This window comes from Trichomycterus rosablanca, chromosome 2 (assembly GCF_030014385.1).
Source record: "Trichomycterus rosablanca isolate fTriRos1 chromosome 2, fTriRos1.hap1, whole genome shotgun sequence".
Lineage (NCBI taxonomy): Eukaryota > Metazoa > Chordata > Actinopteri > Siluriformes > Trichomycteridae > Trichomycterus > Trichomycterus rosablanca.
This window is the reverse complement of record NC_085989.1, coordinates 18,227,224-18,250,293: the sequence shown is the minus strand read 5'-3', so window position 1 is coordinate 18,250,293 and position 23,070 is coordinate 18,227,224. Positions and strand designations below refer to the sequence as shown.

Genomic DNA, 23,070 nt, shown 5'->3' with positions numbered 1-23,070 from the left:
CTGCTGAGCTTCCAAGTTAATCTGGAGTGTTGTGCGGTTTAGTTCCCCAGAGGGTTAACAATTTCCTCTTCCAAGCACTGCACTCTGGTTCCGCCCACAGCTCCTCCTTTGTTGTTGTCATTGGTCGAGCTGTGTCAGGGCATGCAGACGCTCGGTCTGCGCAGATAGCTGCATGCAGGACTGAGACAGAGTAGAGAAGAGACACAAAGAGGGAGGGAGTTCAGCTTGGTCACCGGCGCTCCATGGGACTACCGGCTCTTCTCTCGGCTCTCTAATGGCCTGTCTGGAAGTTGAATCCCCAACCGTCTGCAGGGGTAAAGTCAAAGCTGGGCCACTTTTTTTTCCCTGAACTAGTAGTAGTGCTTTGTTCTAAACATGGTATCATAGCTTGCTAGTACCTTGATTACATTGCTGTTTTTTTATGCTGTGTGGACTCGTCATGTTGTTCCAGACATAGTTATGATGACATAGTTATGATGACAATCACTGTGGGACAGTCTTAGCTGCATTTAAAAAGCTTGTTTGTTTCAATGTGAGTGGCCACATTTCAAATCTAAGCCAAAAACCACTTGCATACTTGCTATATGGAAGACTCACTAGTAAGAGAAAAAATACAGCTTGGGAAAATACTGTCATAGTACTATGTACACCTGGTTTAGACTTAAGGTAAGTGATCTGGAACATTACACATTATAAGCCTCGGTGTTTCAGCCGGGCCATTTCATTTTGAAGTATAACTGTGGTCCATAAAGGCATGATTCGATATGTTAGGTATGGAAGAAGTCCACAAGTTTGGTCCTTGTAGTGGATGTTAAAAAGCAAATGAAAAAAAAAAACAGTTTGACCATGGGTGTCTAAACTTTTGCATTAGATAAAGAGTAAATCAGCTGTACAGCTTCGTATGCCATTTTTGATCAGGTCTTTTCAGTCAAACTCCTTCTTTAGGTGCGAGTTCGGATATTATATCCACCCTTTGTGTATAGCATCAGTTTCCCAGTAAGCACATTTGTATATGCAGAAACTTTAAACATTTGTCAAGCTGGTTTATTTTCCAGATGTAATATAAACACAGTCCAGCGCATTAGCAAACTTTTCAATTGCTTATTCAATTGCCTAGTCAAATAGTTTGTGTTTTTTAAACACTGCGGAATTCCATGACCCCCAAGTGGTAAACAAAATAAAACCCTTATATTAGTATTATATATGTATTTCTTTAAAATGCAATCTTTTGGCTGGATGATAGCTTTGCGATGTTATGGATTTCTCTTAACCAGGTTCATTCTGTGATCTAAGACTTTTGAAGAAGCTTTAGCATCTGCTGAACATGTGTCGGCTTATCTTTGCTCAGTTGGGCAAAAAATTAAATTCATTTAATCCGGTTTGTTCGAACCTTTGACTGGTAGAGTGTATGCAGCATCCAGCATAGTCATGTGAAAAAGTTAGGACACCCCATAAGAACCTTTGTCTTTTTGAACATATTTAAACATATGAACATTTGAGCTTCATTTAAACAGTATTGAGAGATGGAGCTTATATAACTAACAAATAAAACTGAAAAAAATACTTAAACTCAAGTTGTACAATGTAATGAACAAAAATGGAAATTTATTGTGAGGAAAAAGTTAGGACACCCCCACATTTATTACTTCTTAAAATGTCTAAAATTAAAATCAGGTGCACCACATCAGCTGCAATGATTATACCATCGTTAGAGGACATTGGAGTTTTATTTAAACCTCAGACAATAGTTTGATTGAGTGTTATCACCATGGTGAGATCTAAAGAGCTCTCTGAGGCCTTCAGAAAGAAGGTTGTAGATGCATATGAGTCTGGGAAGGGATTTAAAACTTAAAAATTATCTCAAAACAATTAGAAATCAGCCATTCCACAAATCATTTACAAGTGATGAACATTTAAAACAACTGCCAGCATGGCCAGGTCAGGCCGTCCTAGCTAGTTCAGCCCAAGAGCAGGCCGCAAGATGTGAAAAGAAGTCTCCAATAATCCTACAATGTCATCACGGGACCTACAGGTAGCTCTTGCCACAGTTGATGTCAAGGTACATGCATCTACCATCAGAAAGAGACTGCACAAGTTTGATTTTTATGGGAGGTGAGCAAGGAGGAAACCCTTGCTGTCAAAAAAAACATCAGGGCAGGACTAAAGTTTACCAGAAAACACCTAGACAAAGACCAGCACTTCTGGAACAATGTGCTTTGGACAGATGAATCCAAAGTTGAATTATTTGGGCACAGTAACAGAAGACATGTTTGGTGCAAACCAAACACAGTATTTGAGCATAAGAACCTCATACCAACTGTGAAGCATGGAGCAGGGCCTGGCAAGCTCTCCATTATAAAATCCACGATGAATTCTTCACTGTATCAGAGGGTGCTTGAGAAAAATGTAAGACCATCTGTCCAAAAACTGAAACTGAAGCGGAAGTGGACCATGCAGCATGACAACGACCCAAAACATTCCAGTAAATCCACCAAGGAATGGTTCAAAAGAAAGAAATTGAGAGTTCTGGAATGGCCAAGTCAAAGCCTGGATCTTAATCGTATTGAGATGCTGTGGGGTGATTTGAAACAGGCTGTGTATGCAAGAAACCCCTCAAACCTCACACAGCTGAAGAAATTCTGCATGGAGGAGTGGGAAAAACTTTCTCCCAGTCGAGGTCAGAGACTGGTAGATGGTTATAGGAAACGTCTAATTGAGGTTATTTCAGCCAAAGGGGGAAATACAAGCTATTAGAGCATAGGGTGTCCTAACTTTTTCCTCACAATCAATTTCTATTTTTGTTCATTACATTTTACAACTTGTGTTTAAAAGTAATTTTTAACATTTTTGTTGTTTAGTTATATAAGCTCCATCTCTCAATACTGTTCGAATGAAGCCCAAATGTTCATATGTTTAAAGGTTCTCATGGGGTGTCCTAACTTTTTCACATGACTGTATGTGGATTTTGCTTTAAAAATCCTGTGATCAGTACTTTTAAGATACACACATAACTACCTGGCATACAGACATGCATGACGAAATCCATGGACCTCTAGAGCCTTTGTTTGGAAGATCAGGTGAATACTGAATACTGTGCCACTTGTGAGAGTGAGAGTGGACAGGGTTTAGACCTAACATCAACAAAGTCCAGTGCACCATCAGTTTGTTTCTTGTGAAAAGGCATCACAAGCCAATAAAATTTATTTACGAGCCCCAGTTCCCAGAATATTGGGACATTTTGTAAAATGCAGTAAAAACAAGAATCTGTTATTTGTTAATTCTATTGAACTATTATGTAGATGAGAACGATGCTTTTGAAGTTTTGGCTGACCAAAATATAAACACATTTATAATTCAATGCCTGTAACACACTCAAAAAAGTTGAGACAGTTGTAAACAAAGATGTGTAATGGTTTACCAATCAGTATAACAGTTTATCCCTCATTTTAAGATTGCATTTCTCCACCTACTGTACAAAATGTTGTGAAAAGGTTTAGAAAATGTAGAGTAATCTTAGTACATTACCACTGTTAAATATGTGTGACCTCATATGCCATTACAGTAATTAATATAGTGCTCGGAAGTACTCTGGAAAATTGTTGTCACTTAACACAGCTCACCGCTGCATCAAGAAATGCAACCTGAAACTCTATTGTGCAAAGAGAAAGCCATACATCTGTTCTGTGCAATTGACATAGAGTTCTTTGGACCATAGCTCATCTCAGATGGACCAAAAGAGAGTGGAAATGAGAATTTGGCTTGTTTTTGGAAAGAATAAATGCTGGGTTCTCCATGCCAAACATGACATGTGGTATCGGAGTACCTACTGCATGCGTGACTTGCATATGTGTAAGCGTACCATTAATGCTAAGGTGTATATTGGGATTTTAGAGAGACACATGATACCATCAACGCAACATATTTTCTTGGAAAGTCAATGGTTGTTTCAGCAAGACAATGTCAGATCTCATTCTGGATGTGATACAACAGCATAGCCTCATAGAGTGAGTATGCTTGACTGGCCTGCCTGCAGCTCAGACCTGTCTTTTAAGTGTGTTGCATGCATTAAATGGTAGCCAGGGGGCCATGGTAGCTTAAGCTACTGGACTCATATGGTTACCGGTTCAAGTACCACCACCACCAGGTTGTGACTGCTGGGCCCCTGAACTTGAATTACAATCAAGTTGGTCAGTGAAAATATTGTTGCACCATATCTGCACCATCTTGTATCATAATGGGTCAACCAGGGTTCATTCAACAGATTAGCTTTTACTTTTGATTCACATGCTTGAGCATGGCCTGAGACAGGGTGCTTACCTGCCACCCTCAAGTTCAGATAAAGCTGTGATATTATCCAGTAGTCCTGGAAGACTTGCAAAGTTATTATATTACTCTTTCTGATAATGACAGTCATATGGATATGGTGTTTAATTAATGTTATTTAAATTTATTGATTTACTTAAGAGCTGCCACCTTACTGCTCTGATCCCTGCAATAGCTTTCTGTAGCTTCACACGGCATATTTAAAATATTAATGCTGGCCTACAGTGCCAAAAAATGGACCAGTCCCCACTAATCTTAAAGCACTGGTTAAACATAATTCATACCTTGTATCCTTTGAGCCTGAACAGGAATCAGCTTGACTCACACCTTAGAAGTTAAAGAAAACACATATTTTATGTGTCCAAGAGACAAATGGATACTCCATCAGCATTGCTGTGTCTTATCCACTCATACCAGCACAACACACACTAACACACCACCACCATGATCCACCACCTAAATAATACCTACACTGTGGTGGTCCTGACCATTGAAGAACAGCATGAAAGGGGGCTAACAAAGCATGCAGAGAAATAGGTGAACTACAGTCAGTAATTGTAGAACTACAAAGTGCTTCTATATGGTAAGTGGAGCTGATAAATGGACGGTGAGTGTAGAAACAAAGAGGTGGTTTTAATGTTATGGCTGATTGGTGTATATATATATACAGTGTATCACAAAAGTGAGTACACCCCTCACATTTCTGCAGATATTTAAGTATATCTTTTCATGGGACAACACTGACAAAATGACACTTTGACACAATGAAAAGTAGTCTGTGTGCAGCTTATATAACAGTGTAAATTTATTCTTCCCTCAAAATAACTCAATATACAGCCATTAATGTCTAAACCACCGGCAACAAAAGTGAGTACACCCCTTAGTGAAAGTTCCTGAAGTGTCAATATTTTGTGTGGCCACCATTATTTCCCAGAACTGCCTTAACTCTCCTGGGCATGGAGTTTACCAGAGCTTCACAGGTTGCCACTGGAATGCTTTTCCACTCCTCCATGATGACATCACGGAGCTGGCGGATATTCGAGACTTTGCACTCCTCCACCTTCCGCTTGAGGATGCCCCAAAGATGTTCTATTGGGTTTAGGTCTGGAGACATGCTTGGCCAGTCCATCACCTTTACCCTCAGCCTCTTCAATAAAGCAGTGGTCGGCTTAAAAGTTGGTTTTCAGGTCATTATCATGCTGGAACACTGCCCTGCGACCCAGTTTCCGGAGGGAGGGGATCATGCTCTGCTTCCGTATTTCACAGTACATATTGGAGTTCATGTGTCCCTCAATGAAATGTAACTCCCCAACACCTGCTGCACTCATGCAGCCCCAGACCATGGCATTCCCACCACCATGCTTGACTGTAGGCATGACACACTTATCTTTGTAATCCTCACCTGATTGCCGCCACACATGCTTAAGACCATCTGAACCAAACAAATTAATCTTGGTCTCATCAGACCATAGGACATGGTTCCAGTAATCCATGTCCTTTGTTGACATGTCTTCAGCAAACTGTTTGCGGGCTTTCTTGTGTAGAGACTTCAGAAGAGGCTTCCTTCTGGGGTGACAGCCATGCAGACCAATTTGATGTAGTGTGCGGCGTATGGTCTGAGCACTGACAGGCTGACCCCCCACCTTTTCAATCTCTGCAGCAATGCTGACAGCACTCCTGCGCCTATCTTTCAAAGACAGCAGTTGGATGTGACGCTGAGCACGTGCACTCAGCTTCTTTGGACGACCAACGCGAGGTCTCTTCTGAGTGGACCCTGCTCTTTTAAAACGCTGGATGATCTTGGCCACTGTGCTGCAGCTCAGTTTCAGGCTGTTGGCAATCTTCTTGTAGCCTTGGCCATCTTCATGTAGCGCAACAATTCATCTTTTAAGATCCTCAGAGAGTTCTTTGCCATGAGGTGCCATGTTGGAACTTTCAGTGACCAGTATGAGAGAGTGTGAGAGCTGTACTACTAAGTTGAACACACCTGCTCCATATGCACACCTGAGACCTAGTAACACTAACAAGTCGCATGACATTTTGGAGGGAAAATGAAAAGCAGTGCTCAATTTGGACATTTAGGGGTGTAGTCTCTTAGGGGTGTACTCACTTTTGTTGCCGGTGGTTTAGACATTAATGGCTGTATATTGAGTTATTTTGAGGGAAGAATAAATTTACACTGTTATATAAGCTGCACACAGACTACTTTTCATTGTGTCAAAGTGTCATTTTGTCAGTGTTGTCCCATGAAAAGATATACTTAAATATCTGCAGAAATGTGAGGGGTGTACTCACTTTTGTGATACACTGTATATATATATATATATACAGACCCAGACTCTCTCTCTCTCTATATATATATATATGTAGTCGTCTGCATCTTTTTACCTGCACGAGGCGAGTTCATATGTGGATCAGATTTGTGTATGGAGAGCCACACCCTGATCACATTATCCCTCGACTCTGCAGGTGCCATCATTCAGCCAGCACAGGTCATAATTGCATCAGTTATGAGGAATCCCCCTCAAGCACCCTGCCCTTGAACAACAGCCAATTGTTGTTCATGTAGGCCTGCCGGATGGCAGAGCTGAGTTTTGAACCTACGAGTTTGAAATGTCAGCTCTGGTGTGCTAGCATGTTTTCAAAATGCATATGGGAAAATGTAAAGTTAGACTGTTGCCTTTTTGCACTGGAATAAGGAATTAAAGTACATCTGTAAGTTGCTCTGGATAGGAGCCTACAGTGCCAGAAACAGCACGTCTGCTAAATAGTGTAAATGTAAACATGTATTTTTGTCTGACTGATGCCAGCCGAACACTTGAGATCATTTTTAAGATGCACATCACCACCTGACATGAGAATATAACACAAGGAAAATTGATTGATTTTACTGTTTAGGCAAAGGGGCAGAGGGAAGCTGAGATCCAGACCAAGTTCCCCTACTACTTCCTCTTGTCAGGCCTGTAGGGAGTGACGCTCCACACTGCCCCCAGACTCTACTGTTTTCCCAGGCCTTGTTCTCACAGTGCTTTGGTTTATTTTTAGTCAGCACCCTGTTAGACACAGTACATGCTTTTCTAGGAGCATGAGGCCATGGTGTATTGACCTCCTCTTGAACTTTATGACAGCATCACCATGTACGCAAGTGTAAAAACATCTTGTACCATCACTTACTACTGACCATTAGTTTCCTCTTCAAATGTCTGAGTGCCAAAATAACAAGCTGCAATTCTGTGCTTATAAATGTGTAAATGTCTCTTCTGTTATTTATTAGGATGGGAACAAAGCACTTTAGGGATTCAAAAGCTAGATTTGATGATTTTTCTCTTAGTCCTGTTCCAGTCCTTTCACCCATTTTATGTTCTGCAGACGTAATGGATGAAGATAAACAGCCACAGCAAGATTAAGCATTATGCTTTTTAGCACTTGTAACATTTCTAATAGTCATCTGACATCACGCACCATTGATGTAATCACTGGACTGTTCATACGCCTTGCTTTCTACGCTAATTGTCTCAGACAGCCTCTCTCCCATGTTTATATCTGCCTGTAGCAGTAATATACATTGATAAGCCATAATGTTAAAACCACCTCCTTTTTTCTACACTCAGTGTCTATTTTATCAGCTCCACTTCCCATATAGAAGTACTTTGCAGTTCTACAATTAATTTTTCAACTTTTTTAAGCTTGCTTTCACCCTGTTCCTCAATGGTTAGGACCCCCACAGGACCACCACAGAGCAGGTATTATTTAGGTGGTGGACGATTCTCAGCACTGCATGGTGGTGGTGTGTTAGTGTGTGTTGAGCTGGTATGAGTGGATCAGACACAGCAGCGCTGCTGGAGTTTTTAAATACCACTCACTGTCCACTCTTTTAGACGCTCCTACCTAGTTGGTCCACCTTGTAGATGTAAAGTCAGAGACGATCGCTCATCTATTGCTGCTGTTTGAGTTGGTCATCTTCTAGACCTTCACCAGTGGTCATAGGACGCTGCCCACGGGGCGCTGTTGGCTGGATGTTTTTGGTTGGTGGACTATTCTCAGGTCAGCAGTGACAGTTTAAAAACTCCAGCAGCGATGCTGTGTCTGATCCACTCATACCAGCACAACACACACTAACACACCACCATCATGTCAGTGTCACTGCAGGGCTGAGAATGATCCACCACCCAAATAATACCTACTCTGTGGTGGTTCTTTGGGGTCCTGACCATTGAAGAACAGGGTGAAAAGAGGCTAAGTATGCAGTGCTTCTATATGGTAAGTGGAGCTGATAAAATGGACAGTGAATGTAAAAACAAGGAGGTGTTTTAATGTTATGGCTGATCAGTGTATGTTTACTCTACATGAAAAGCAATGTCAGGCCCCCAGTTCTTTTCCCTGTATGATTATTTTATTTCCTAAAAATAAAAGTTAACTTTGTGAAACAGGAAAAAGAGAAATGTATGTTACATGCTGCAAAATAAATATATATAGACCCATTTTTAATTCAGCTTCTTTTCTGGAAAATTGGATGTCAGAGGGGGCGTGTGTCAGTTGCGAAGCTCCTCAGTCAGCAGTGGAGGATAGTATCGGTAGAGGTGAAGCGTAACACAATCAGGGTAATTGGATATGACTAGATTAGGGGAGAATTGGGGGGGGGTCGGAGGAGAAAAACCTCGAAGCCCACGTTCATCTCGAAGACGAGTTCGTCCAGAATCAGCTACTTATCACAAATCGACTGACTTGATTTTGTTAACTTCTCATCCATTCCTGCAGCATCAATGCATTTGCCCGTAGAAGCTGAGCATGGAATGTTTTTTTTCATTGCTTCGAAACTCGCCGATCATTGGATAAATGCCACGATTTTGTCCCGCCCCCGGACGCTGAGCGTCTCTGGTGGTGAATGGAGCTGTGGGCGGGTCTGGACGCTGAGCTTCTGCAAGATGATTGGAGGATCAGTCGAAAGGCTGAATCCCGTTTTGATTGACAGCTATTTTGAGATCTACACCATCACTGGGAGCTTCAGTCCCATCGCAGATTTTCAGGCCATTTTCTTGAAAAGGAACGGAGGGCAGAATTTATGTATAAATAAATTGGCAAATTTTATGATGTAAGCCGACAATGAGCTTCCCCTCTTTGAAAGACCAGCAGCCACCACTGGTATCTTCAGTTACCAAACTATTAAAACGTGTAAGTAATAGTAAAAGTGATAGTGATAAACATGCATCTGTCCAATTTTTTGAGTCTGTTGCAGGCATTAAATTCTAAATGTGCTTATATTTTAAAATACAATTAAGTTGGTCTGTGAAATCAATAAAAAAATTGTCAGCTAAATAAAGGTTTAAGAGAATGAACACATCACAGATGTTTTATTACAATAATATTCCTACTTCTCTAGTATTCAGTATGAATTTATGTATCTGCCCGTTTGTGTTGCTTAACTGAATTCCTGTACTTCAGGTAATATGAAATATTTTCCTAGAGTGCCTGCACAAACGTTTTATCCCGTAATCCGAATGGATAGATGTATCATGTGGATTTATTCTTCTTGTTTACCTCTTGCCTAAGCCATAATTTTGGTGCTCTCCATACTGAGGCAGCTGGTTTCGATGTGGTGTTGAACAGCAGTTGTAATGTCTAGCTGTTATTAGGGTTCAGTACTTGGCCTGGGCCACTCAAGGAAACGTTTAAAAGGGGGAAAAAAGATTTTCCCTTGTTTTTTTTTCTTTTGAAAATGGTGCAGCTTGTAATATTGAAGATTCCTCTGTAATGTGTCTTATTTATTTTCCCATGCTAACAAGTGTCATCAGAGTATAAGTATAATTTTCTTCAGGATTAATAAAGTATCTATCTCTATCTATCTATCTATCTATCTATCTATCTATCTATCTATCTATCTATCTATCTATCTATCTATCTATCTATCTATCTATCTGTGTCTGTCTATATATCTATCTGTCTATCTATCTGTCTATCTATCTGCCTATCTGTCTGTCTGTCTGTCTATCTATATATCTGTCTGTCTATCTGTCTATCTATCTATCTGTCTATTTGTATGTATGTCTGTCTATCTGTCTATCTATATATATATATATCTGTCTGTCTATCTATATATCTGTCTGTCTGTCTATCTATATGTCTGTCTATATATCTATCTATCTATCTATCTCTGTCTGTCTATATATCTATTTATCTATCTGTCTGTCTGTCTATCTGTCTGCCTATCTATCTGTATGTCTGTCTATCTATCTATCTATCTATCTATCTATCTATCTATCTATCTATCTATCTATCTATCTATCTATCTATCTATCTGTCTGTCTATCTAATTATTTATCTGTCTGTCTATCTGTTTGTCTATCTACCTGCTACTATATTTTACTGTAGTAATGTATCTTGCTGGAATTGTATCAAGTGAAGATGTTTTATTAATGAAACACCTTGGATTTGGTTAAGTTCATTTCTAACCACTGACATCAGACTCACAGTTTTAGGTTAGTGGAGTTTCTCCACAACACACTCGTCAAACCATGTCTTTTTGGATCTTGTTTTGTGCACAGTGGGTGTGACAAAAACAAATAAAAAATTAGAACATACAGTATTTTTGGCCAACTAGTACGAGGATTCTTCAAAAAGTTTCAGCACTTATTTATATAATATTATATTATAACTCTATTTATTAAGAAAAACAAAAACAAATTACATCACTTTTCTACATAGTTACCATCCAATGCATTTTTCCCAGTGTCAAACCAACTTTTTAATGCCATCAGCAAAAAAAATTTTGGGTTGAGTGTGTAGCCACTGATGCACCGCTGCTTTCACATCATCATCACATAAAAATCTTCTTCCCCTTAAAGCTTCTTTGAGCATCCAAAAAGGTGGAAATCAGATGGCGCTAAATCCGGACTATAAGCTCTCTCTCAGTCTCTCAGACACGACCAATTACTACTCCTCCTGCCCTCACCGTTACCAACAAAAATATACAAGTGTGGAAACTTTTTGAAGATCCTTCGTATATTTTGTCTGATTCCTTATAATGAAGTGTATGTAGTGCCTTTTGGATGGTATTGTATTCTGCTAAATAAATACAGGCTGTATACAGACTCTGTAAAATAGTTAAAAGCAAAGAGAGGTGACAGGGAAGGGTAGTTAAAGTTGAACGGTGAAGGTACTGGACTGGTAATTAAAAGGTCATTAGTTCAAGACCTGCCACTGCCAGGTTGCCAGTATTGGTCACTGGCACAAGGCCCCTAACCCTTAATTACTTGCATTGCACATCTGCAAGTCACTTCAAATAAAAGTGTCTGCAAGTATAAAGGGAATCTTTATCTGTTCAACGTTACAATGCATTCTACCTGCCATTCATGTATAAATACTGGAATTTAATTGTGTTTGAGATGTACAATATATGACCGAAAGTATTCGGACACCTGACCACGAGCTTGCTGGACAAGCCATTTTAACAACAAATGGTATTAAAATAGAGTGACCTGTATGTGATCTCTTCAGCTATAAAAACAGCCACTCTTCTGATAAGTCTTCTCACAAGACTTTGAAGTATGTCTATGACAATTTGTGCCCATTCAGTCAAACAAGCATAAGTATGGCTGGGCACTGATGTTGGTCAAGAAAGCCTCAATTGATGTTCCAGTTAATTCCAAAGCTGTTTAATGGGGCTGAGGTCAGGCCACTAAAGTTTTTTAAGCCAAGCTTTTCTTCATGTCTTTATAGACCTTGTTTTGTGCACAGGAGAACAGTAATGCTGCAACAGAAATGGGCCTTCCCTAAACTTTTGCTGCAAAGTTGGAAGCATACATTGTCCTTTATATAATTGATTTATTACACCTGTTAGCAATTGTCTTAGTACTTTTGTCCATGTGGGGTTGCTTTCAATAGAAAGGACTAAATTTGGCTTTTGAGTTTCATAACTGTCAGCTTTTTGCTGTTCCATTGTAAAGCTGTATTTGAGAATTTGTAAATGGGGTCAGAAAGATTGCAGCAGTTGATATCTTGTGGACTGTTTTGTTTGTTTCCCTCTTCAGTTCTGCAGCTCAGACTCCAGCAGAGACGCACTCGGGAACAGCTTGTGGACCAGGGCATTATGCCACGTGAGTATGCATGTGAATATTAAATACACTGCTCTCAAATTTTATGTTGCAAAAATGTTTATTCTTAAACCTTTATTTAAATACACCAGGTTACTGTAGTATACTGTAGTAGTTTTTAGTACAATTGTTTCATTAAAAAAAGTTCAATAGGGCTCCTCAATTGGTGCAGTGATAAAGTACGCTTGCCAACCACTGCTAAAATTCAAATCTCAGTGGTGCTTTTGGTCGATCGGGCATGATGGGCTAATGTTTCAAGGAGGCAACGGAATATGCAGTTGTCAGTGCACTCTCAGTGCTGGTCCCAGGCATGAATAAAGTTAAAGAGAGTTGCTTCAGGAGAGGCATCTGGTGTAAAAACTGTGCCAAATCAGATATGCGAAACAGAATGATCCACAATGGCAACCCCTTAAAATACTGGAGCTGCTGAAAAGTTCCACAATTAGTAAAAACGTTTGATCTAGCACAGATAATAACTTTCTTGCATTTGTTGTTCTTTACTAAGCCCTTAATCCTTGTCAGAAGTCTAAACCCATCCTAAAACACTAGGTGCAAGGTCAGAACACACTCACAGGGTGCCAATTTATCACAGTGCTTGCACATTTACTTACTTACACAAATGAGCCAAAACATTAGAACCACACGCCTTCTATGTTGTCAAAACAGCTCTGACCCGTCTATATATGGACTACACAAGACATCTGAAGGTATGTCTGGGGTATATGGTACCAAAACGTTGCCATCAAGTCCTTCAACTTTGTATGTTGAGGGTTGGATCGTCTCACAGTGCATCCTGGTGCCAGCATATCTGTGGGTAGACGATGCTCAGCCGTGCACATGATCTTGGAGAAAACAGGATTCGTTGGACCTTTTGACGTTCAGGTCCGATGTCCAAGTTAAAATGGGCACTTTATAATTTAACAGCCCCATAGACAAATGGGTTTGATGCACTGTGTTATTACACATTTAATTCATCACTATTAAAAGATGTGAGCATTGCTGTTTCAGAGATACTTCCAACAAAGATTTGCCCCTTAGTAACTCAGGTCTTTATACCTGATTGTTTTGTCTGTATTAACAACAGGTGTACTACAAGTACCTACCATCAGCCCACATGATTGTCACATGCACAGTTATTATAAAATAGGCATTGCTACACACTTTTTGGGGGGCGGTGGCTAAGTGGGTAGCACTGCCGCCTCACAGCAAGAAGGTCCTGGGTTCGATCCCCAGGTTGGGCGGTCTGGGTTCTTTCTGTGTGGAGTTTGCATGTTCTCCTCGTGTCTGCGTGGGTTTCATCCGGGTGCTCCGGTTTCCTCCCACAGTCCAAAGACATGCAAGTGAGGTGAATTGGAGATACTAAATTGTCCATTACTGAGTTTGATATAACCTTGTGTGAACTGATGAACCTTGTGTAATGAGTAACTACCGTTCCTGTCATGAATGTAACCAAAGTGTAAAACATGACGTTAAAATCCTAATAAACAAACAAACAAACACACTTTTTGGAGGTGGTCTTAATGTTGTGGCTCATCAGTGTATGACTAGGGTTAAGTTACCTTCTATAAATTTTTTGGGGGGATGGCAGGATGGCGGGATGAAAACACACAGACACAAAGCAATGATCAAACCCAGTACCTCCTATATTATCATTATTATTATTAGTAGTAGTGGTAGTATTGAGCATTTTTATAGTTTAAATTTCTATACACATATTCTGGTTATTTTAAATTCGGTTTGAGTGACCTGCACTATATTTTAGAACTATATATAAAAACGCAGAGCGTAAGAACAGTGGTCTGATTTCTGGCTCTTCATGACTTTGACTATGGTTTTGTTGTTAAAACTCCCCCCTGCAGATTAGTAGGACAATAGAATAACTTTGACTTGTTCAGTTATTCTGCTTGTAGTTACATTTAGATGGTAAAATAAGCAATCAAATCACTTGATACCAGGAACACTTCAAAGTTGCATTTAGGTACTTCTCTTGTAACGGGCGTTTGGCAGTTGATGTAGCAGAAATGGGACGCTCGCTTAGTGGGATGACTAATACAAAGCCACAAAAAACGTCTTCAAAGCTTCATGGTTTCTGTGATGAATGGGTAAAAGTCACATCCTGTTCACCCTACAGGCACGTGCATTGTAAAAATCAGTTAGGCAACTAGATGTGTAATAAAATTTATACTGACTAGTTTGTTATGCAGGTAACATCAGTCTGTGGTTTACCGTCTTCAGACCAACTGAACACACTTATTAGAGATTCCGTAAACATCTGTCCATAAAATGGCAAAAGTACAGAGGAATTTAACGGCATTGTTTGATGTTTGATTTGATGTATTTCTCTGTTTAGCATTGAAGACACCTGCTGCCTTTCATGAGCAGATCAGAAGCCTGGAGAGAGCCAGGGTGAGACCCTCACAGATGGATTCTAAATCTTTTTTAAAGAGCAGAAAGTACATTTGTGTTTATTTAAGTGATTGTTTTAACTGTAGTTTGTCAATGGATTATGGAAAGTGATGCTGATTGAGTAATTTGGTTTTATTTTTGTGTTTCGCTTTTGCCAGACTGAGAATTTTCTTAAGCACAAGATTCGCAGTAGACCTGAACGTGCAGAACTGATCCGCATGCATATTCTCCAAGGTAAAAACACTCATCTGGGTTTAAAGATTTTCTCTGAATATTTACACTGATCAGCCATAACATTAAAACCACCTCCTTGTTTCTACATTCACTGTCTATTATGTCAGTCCATTTTGTAGTCTACAATTACTGACTGTAGTCCATCTGTTTATCTGCATGCTTTGTTAGCCCCCTTTTGATGCTGTTCTTCAATGGTCAGGACTCTCACAGGACCACCACAGAGTAGGTATTATTTGGGTGGTGGATCATTCTCAGCACTGCAGTGACACTGACATGGTGGTGGTGTGTTAGTGTGTGTTGTGCTGGTATGAGTGGATCAGACACAGCAGCACTGATGGAGTTTTTAAACACCTCACTGTCACTGCTGGACTGAGAATAGTCCACCAACCAAAAATATCCAGCCAACAGCGCCCTGTGGGCAGCGTCCTGTGACCACTGATGTAGGTCTAGAACAGGGGTATTCAACTAAAATTTAAAGAGGTCCAGTTAGAGAAAATTTCTTGAAGCAAAGGTCCGGAATGTTTAACTATATACAGTATATACTGTATATATATATATATATATATATATATATATATATATATATATATATATATATATATATACAGTGTATCACAAAAGTGAGTACACCCCTCACATTTCTGCAGATATTTAAGTATATCTTTTCATGGGACAACACTGACAAAATGACACTTTGACACAATGAAAAGTAGTCTGTGTGCAGCTTATATAACAGTGTATATTTATTCTTCCCTCAAAATAACTCAATATACAGCCATTAATGTCTAAACCACCGGCAACAAAAGTGAGTACACCCCTTAGTGAAAGTTCCTGAAGTGTCAATATTTTGTGTGGCCACCATTATTTCCCAGAACTGCCTTAACTCTCCTGGGCATGGAGTTTACCAGAGCTTCACAGGTTGCCACTGGAATGCTTTTCCACTCCTCCATGACGACATCACGGAGCTGGCGGATATTCGAGACTTTGCGCTCCTCCACCTTCCGCTTGAGGATGCCCCAAAGATGTTCTATTGGGTTTAGGTCTGGAGACATGCTTGGCCAGTCCATCACCTTTACCCTCAGCCTCTTCAATAAAGCAGTGGTCGTCTTAGAGGTGTGTTTGGGGTCATTATCATGCTGGAACACTGCCCTGCGACCCAGTTTCCGGAGGGAGGGGATCATGCTCTGCTTCAGTATTTCACAGTACATATTGGAGTTCATGTGTCCCTCAATGAAATGTAACTCCCCAACACCTGCTGCACTCATGCAGCCCCAGACCATGGCATTCCCACCACCATGCTTGACTGTAGGCATGACACACTTATCTTTGTACTCATCACCTGATTGCCGCCACACATGCTTGAGACCATCTGAACCAAACAAATTAATCTTGGTCTCATCAGACCATAGGACATGGTTCCAGTAATCCATGTCCTTTGTTGACATGTCTTCAGCAAACTGTTTGTGGGCTTTCTTGTGTAGAGACTTCAGAAGAGGCTTCCTTCTGGGGTGACGGCCATGCAGACCAATTTGATGTAGTGTGCGGCGTATGGTCTGAGCACTGACAGGCTGACCCCCCACCTTTTCAATCTCTGCAGCAATGCTGACAGCACTCCTGCGCCTATCTTTCAAAGACAGCAGTTGGATGTGACGCTGAGCACGTGCACTCAGCTTCTTTGGACGACCAACGCGAGGTCTGTTCTGAGTGGACCCTGCTCTTTTAAAACGCTGGATGATCTTGGCCACTGTGCTGCAGCTCAGTTTCAGGGTGTTGGCAATCTTCTTGTAGCCTTGGCCATCTTCATGTAGCGCAACAATTCGTCTTTTAAGATCCTCAGAGAGTTCTTTGCCATGAGGTGCCATGTTGGAACTTTCAGTGACCAGTATGAGAGAGTGTGAGAGCTGTACTACTAAATTGAACACACCTGCTCCCTATGCACACCTGAGACCTAGTAACACTAACAAGTCGCATGACATTTTGGAGGGAAAATGAAAAGCAGTGCTCAATTTGGACATTTAGGGGTGTAGTCTCTTAGGGGTGTACTCACTTTTGTTGCCGGTGGTTTAGACATTAATGGCTGTATATTGAGTTATTTTGAGGGAAGAATAAATTTACACTGTTATATAAGCTGCACACAGACTACTTTTCATTGTGTCAAAGTGTCATTTTGTCAGTGTTGTCCCATGAAAAGATATACTTAAATATCTGCAGAAATGTGAGGGGTGTACTCACTTTTGTGATACACTGTATATATATATATATTAGGGCTGTCAAACGATTAAAAATTTTAATCGCGATTAATCTCAGAATTTCATATAGTTAATCGCGATTAATCGCATTTAAAAAAATCTGTGTAAATGTTATAGAAAACAAGGATTTTTAAGTGAAATGTTACAATTACAATGGTGAACACATTTTATGCTAAATGTACTAATGTTAAAAACTGCTGGGACAAGAGAAAACTGTAAGGGAGTTTTATTCACTCACATACTAGGCAGTAATACTATCCAGTGGTTTAATGGACGTTTCTACACGAACTGAGTGTGTTTAGACTAGGGTGGCCAGATTCATAGTAACAAAAAGGAGGACATTACACCCCAAAAAGCCGGACATCTTATTAGGAACAGGGGGACATGCTACTGCAACACACAGAATGAATCCAGAACCCATATAACAGTTTTTGACCAATTTAAGCAAGAATTATATAACAAATGACTGTTTTACTCACTAAATGTTGTGTCTTTTCATATTTAGGTCCGTTCATCGCTGCCTCAAAAGTTTACTTTTTGGCATTTTCACCGCGTTCCTGATCATGAGAGCTGAGTGATTGACTCAGGTAGCGCGGTGTTTACAAAACAGAGAGGGCGGGCGAAATTCAACCACCCAATCACAGAAAAGCATTTAGAGGGCGGACCTTCTCCGATTGGCCAGTGGTAGCTCTATAAGGAGTCAAATGAGGCTGTTAAACCAATGAAATACAAAGCATTTGTTTCGACATGTACCTGAGCCAATGGTAAATAATATTGATCAAAAATGAAACCAGTTCACTCCAAAAGGAGGATTTTTAAGTGTCCGTCCTAGCGTTACGTGAATGGAGGACTGGCAGCTTCTTTATTATGCAAGTGCATCACTACCACGCTCGGTAACATTATGTTAACAAACCGCAAATAAAAAACGGTGGCAAGTCCGACATTAAAACGTTTGTTCTACCAGTCAAGTCTCAACATGAACTAGAATTTGCGTTAACGGCACTAATTTTTATAATCGCGTTAAATTGAGATTGCGTTAATGCGTTATTATCGCGTTAACTTCGACAGCCCTAATATATATATATATATACTGTATATATATATATATATATATATATATAAGCGCGACTTACACAATGAGCAACTGAGGGGCACAAAGGGGCACAATGAGCACAAAGGGCCTTGCTCAGGGACCCAACAGTGGCAACTTGGTGGTGGCGGGGCTTGAACCAGCAACCTTCTGTTTACTGGTCCAGTACCTTAACCACTGAGCTATCTATATTTTGTATATATAAGTAGCCTAGTAGTTGTATCAACATCTGCATGTAATCAATAACTGACTGTCAAATCAGATGTCTGTTTGTTTATTAGGATTTTAACGTCATGTTTTACACTTTGGTTACATTCATGACAGGAACGGTAGTTACTCATTACACAAGATTCATCAGGTCACAAGTTTATATCGAACACAGTCATGGACAATTTAGTGTCTCCAATTCACCTCACTTGCACGTCTTTGTACTGTGGGAGGAAACCGGAGCTCCCAAAGTAAACCCACACAGACACGGGGAGAACATGCAAACTCCACACAGAGAGGACCCGGGCCGCCCCACCTTATCAAACCTTTCTCTTATCAAATTAAGAGAAAATAAAAATAAATTGTGCTCCAGTGGGAAGTAAGAACAGAGATGAGTCTCTCCATCACGGATTAAATGCTGTATTTTCGATGTACACGTTTCTTTTTTGGAGAGCGCCATTTGTCTCCTGTCTCACTCGTCTTTTTCTCAACTTTCTCCTGCACAGTCGTCTGTATCTCTCCCTTCGTTTTTTGTACGTTCGCTATCTTTCTTTTTCTTTCCACCGTCTTTTCACATGTAACTCGCCTCTAACTCTCTCATCTGTCTGCACTGTAGAGTCGCAGTGTTTACCGGCTGGAATGCACAGACTTGATTGGCTGAGTGGTGTCACGTGATTGGTCTGTGCGTTTTCTCATCCGCTAAACCGCTACCGTAAAGACTACAAAAGCTGCGCCGGTTAAAATAGAAGCGCTCCATCAGGTTTCAAATAACTTTCTGTTTTGGCTGTAGGTCCAGGTCCGTATGGGACAGCTTCTGGGTCCGGACCCGGACTGCGGTCCGCCTGTTAGTGACCTCTGGTCTAGAAGATGACCAACTCAAACAGCAGCAATAGATGAGCGATCGTCTCTGACTTTACATCTACAAGGTGGACCAACTAGGTAGGAGTGTCTAATAGAGTGGACAGTAAGTGGACACGGTATTTAAAAACTCCAGCAGCGCTGCTGTGTCTGATCCACTCTGATGTCACTGCAGTGCTGAGAATGATCCACCACCTAAATTATACCTGCTCCGTCGTGGTCCTGTGGTGGTCCTGACCATTGAAGAACAGAGTGAAAGCAGGCTAAACAAGTATGTAGAGAAATAGATAGACTACAGTCAGTAATTGTAGAACTTCAAAGTGCTTCTACGTATATGGTAAGTGGAGTTGATAAAATGGACAATGTGTGTAGAAACAAGGAGGTGGTTTTAATGTTATGGCTGATCGGTGTAATTGTTGACCTTCAATTCTAAAGAATTATTGGGTATCACAGTGGTAAAATACACAGATCCAGGGTTCAAATCTCAAAGGTGCTATGAGCCAGTTGGGCATATACACAAGTGTGATTGGCTGTGTTGTACCACCACTTTATCTCGTTCGTGGTGGGTCTAATTTCCCTGGAAACACTGGGTGCAATGCAGTAACAGGATGCCAATCCATTGCATCGCCACAGCCACCCCACCTTAGACACAGCCAATGACCACATGACCGGTCGATAGCACTGATGGGGATTTGTATCCTGAATCCTAGTGGTAGTAGGCTTGTGCCTCCCCAGGTACCCTACTGCCATAATCTGCTTCGTATTGATCACATAGCTCTTTGTTTTAGAGACCCAGGCTGAGCCCTCATTGCAGGCCACGCAGATGAAGCTCAAAAGGGCTCGACTGGCCGATGACCTCAATGAGAAGATCGCACATCGACCTGGTCCGATGGAACTTGTGGAGAAAAACATCTTACCTGTAGACTCCAGTGTGAAGAAAGCCATAACTGGTAAATTATTTTTAAATGAATATAGCTAGTTTACTGAATATGTTCTCTTTGTCCAAGTACCAAATATGGCTTTGATATGGCTTTGTGTTTCGTCACAGTAAGTGACACAAACCACCAAAAGACCCAGGATGTGTATAACTTTGATGAGGACAGCAGTGAAGCTTTGGCCCCAGACGATCCAGGCAGTCAGGAATCCCAGTGCTCAGTTCCTTCACCCAGAGAAGCCAGACTACCAGAGTTCTCATCTGCTACTCCAACCAGTTGTCCAACCACTGCCTCCAACTTACAGGTGAAACATTATATTAATGCCTGTGGTTTTGGAATAGGATGTACAAAAACTTAATGGTCAGTTGTCCATGTTTAGCCATGTAAAGCTACTATGATTGAGGGTAGATGGTGACCCATTTAAAAGTACATAAAACAGTGTCTTTTCCCAAAGTCTAAAGGTCCTTGTCCTGTAATTTGGAAGAAGATACTTTTTTTCTTGCTTAACAATCTACAGGTGCATCAGCACTTAGGTGGCGCAGCGGCAAAACACACGTTAGCACACCAGAGCTGACATTTCGAATTCGTTCGTTCAAAAGTCAGCTCTGCCATCTGGTAGGCTGGGCGCCTACACGAACAACGATTGGCTGTTGTTCAAGGTCCTTATAACTGATGCAATTACAACCTGCATTACAACCAACTGATGGCGCCTGCACAGAGACGAGGAATAATGTGGACAGGGTGTGTCTCTCCGTACACATAGCTGATCCGCATATAAAAAAACTCGTGCAGGTGAAAAGATGCAGTCGGATACTGCACACGTGTCGGAGGTGGCGTGTGTCAGTCTCGGCTCTCCACAATCAGGGTGGAGGTCATCATCAGTAGAGAGGAAACGTAATGCAATCGGGTAATTGGATATGACTAGACTGGGAAGAAAAATGGGGGGGAAATGCAAAAAACAAAAAATCTACAGGTGCATCTAAAACTTTATTAGTGTTTTTTAACTTTATATACACATATAAAACCAATTAAAATTTGAAAGCTCTTATTTACAAAAATATTTAGACCCTATATTCAACACTCTATAGAAGCCCTTTTTACAGCTGTTATAGCTGCAAGTGTTCTGGAATTCTTGAATACAGTTTTCTTTGCACACCTAGATTTGGGCAGTTTATCCCATTTTTTAAGATTGGATGACTATGATCTTTGAACTGCTATTTTCAGGTCCCGCCACAGATTTTCAATGGGTTTTATGTCTGGGCTTTGGGTTCTGGACCAAAATGTATTAATTTGTCAGCTAACAGGTCACATTGTTTCATACACTTGAACTGTTTTATTGTTGAGGTAGTCCTGCCTGATATTCTTTTATTGTAGATAGTCCTCTGTGCTAGACTTTTTAATATTGGTCTTGTCTTGATATTTGTTGGCATGGGTCTTGATCTTGAATACAACCCTGCTAATCAGTTTGCAATGGACCACTTCCCTCTTCTCTTCCCCACTGAAACATACAAAGCGACTGGATCCAGTCTATATGATGTCAGTGGTTCCATACAGCTCTGTGTAGATGGTCAGCAATTCGTTACCGCTTTTGGATGCATTTCTGTGTTTCTGGCTCCCTTTCAGTCTGCACTGTCTGTATTGTATTGTTAAAAAGATAAATTTACTCTAGCTCATCCTCCCTTGTGTTTGAAGTCTAACAGCCATGTGGTTTCTGTCTATCTCAGGCCTGTCCACCTACGAGCCAGAGCTCAGACTTGCTCAGTCAAACATCAGCGGAGGATCAAGCGAACACTCAGCCCAAAACGTCTTCTCAGACAGTCACCTCTGCTCCCCACATAAAACAAGGCCATACCCTTGTGAAGGTGAGCAACAAGCTGTGCCGATGTCATTTCCTGCCGTTGTTATTTTTTACTTAATCCAGTAAGCAGTGACTCAGCATTGAAACAGCAGTATTTTGTCTGGTTGTCAGACGAAGCTTTTTATAAAACCTAGAAAGGACTCGCTAAGCTTTGAAAGCAGAAAAATGCTTGTTTTGTATGTGTGTGAGATTAATGCTATTTGACACTGTTAAATGCAAATAAATAAAATAATGTATTTTATAATGTATAACCCCAAATCAGAAAAAGTTGGGACAGTATGGAAAATGCAAATAATAAAAATACACAGAGTTTCTTACATTTATTTGACTTTTATTTAATTGCAGACAGGATGAACCTGAGATATTTCATGTTTCATCTGCTCAACTTCATTTATAAATAAACATCCATTCCTGCATTTCAGACCTGCAACACATTCCAAAAAAAGTTGGGACAGGGGCAATTTAGGGCTAGTAATGAGGTGAAAAAACTAAATAATGATGTGATTCCAAACAGGTGATGTCAACAGGTGATTGTAATCATGGTTTGGTACAAAAGCAGCATCCAGGAAAGGCTGAGTCTTTGATGAGCAAAGATGATCAGAGGATCTCCAGTTTGTCAACAAATGTGTGGGAAATTATTGAAATGTTTAAAAACAATGTACCTTAAAGAAAGATTGGAAGGGATTTGCATATCTCTCCCTCTACAGTGCATAATATCATTAAATGATTCAAGGATTCGGGAGCAATTTTAGTGCGTAAAGGCCAAGGGTGCAAGCTTAAGCTGAACGCTTGTGATCTTCAATCACTCAGATGACACTGC

The 23,070-nt window shown here is 40.6% G+C and overlaps 1 protein-coding gene across 1 annotated transcript in view; it reads left to right on the top strand.

Annotated features, from left to right (window-relative positions):
- Positions 1-210: 210 nt before the first annotated feature.
- mrtfbb (myocardin related transcription factor Bb) overlaps positions 211-23,070 on the top strand; it is a 37,186-nt gene continuing 14,326 nt past the window's right edge. Inside the window, exons 1-7 of the mRNA XM_062990315.1 lie at positions 211-314; positions 12,351-12,416; positions 14,764-14,819; positions 14,978-15,053; positions 20,246-20,407; positions 20,506-20,696; positions 22,117-22,254. Of these exons, the coding sequence (XP_062846385.1) occupies positions 275-314; positions 12,351-12,416; positions 14,764-14,819; positions 14,978-15,053; positions 20,246-20,407; positions 20,506-20,696; positions 22,117-22,254 (729 nt within the window). The 5' untranslated portion in view covers positions 211-274. The remainder of the gene's footprint in view (positions 315-12,350; positions 12,417-14,763; positions 14,820-14,977; positions 15,054-20,245; positions 20,408-20,505; positions 20,697-22,116; positions 22,255-23,070) is intronic.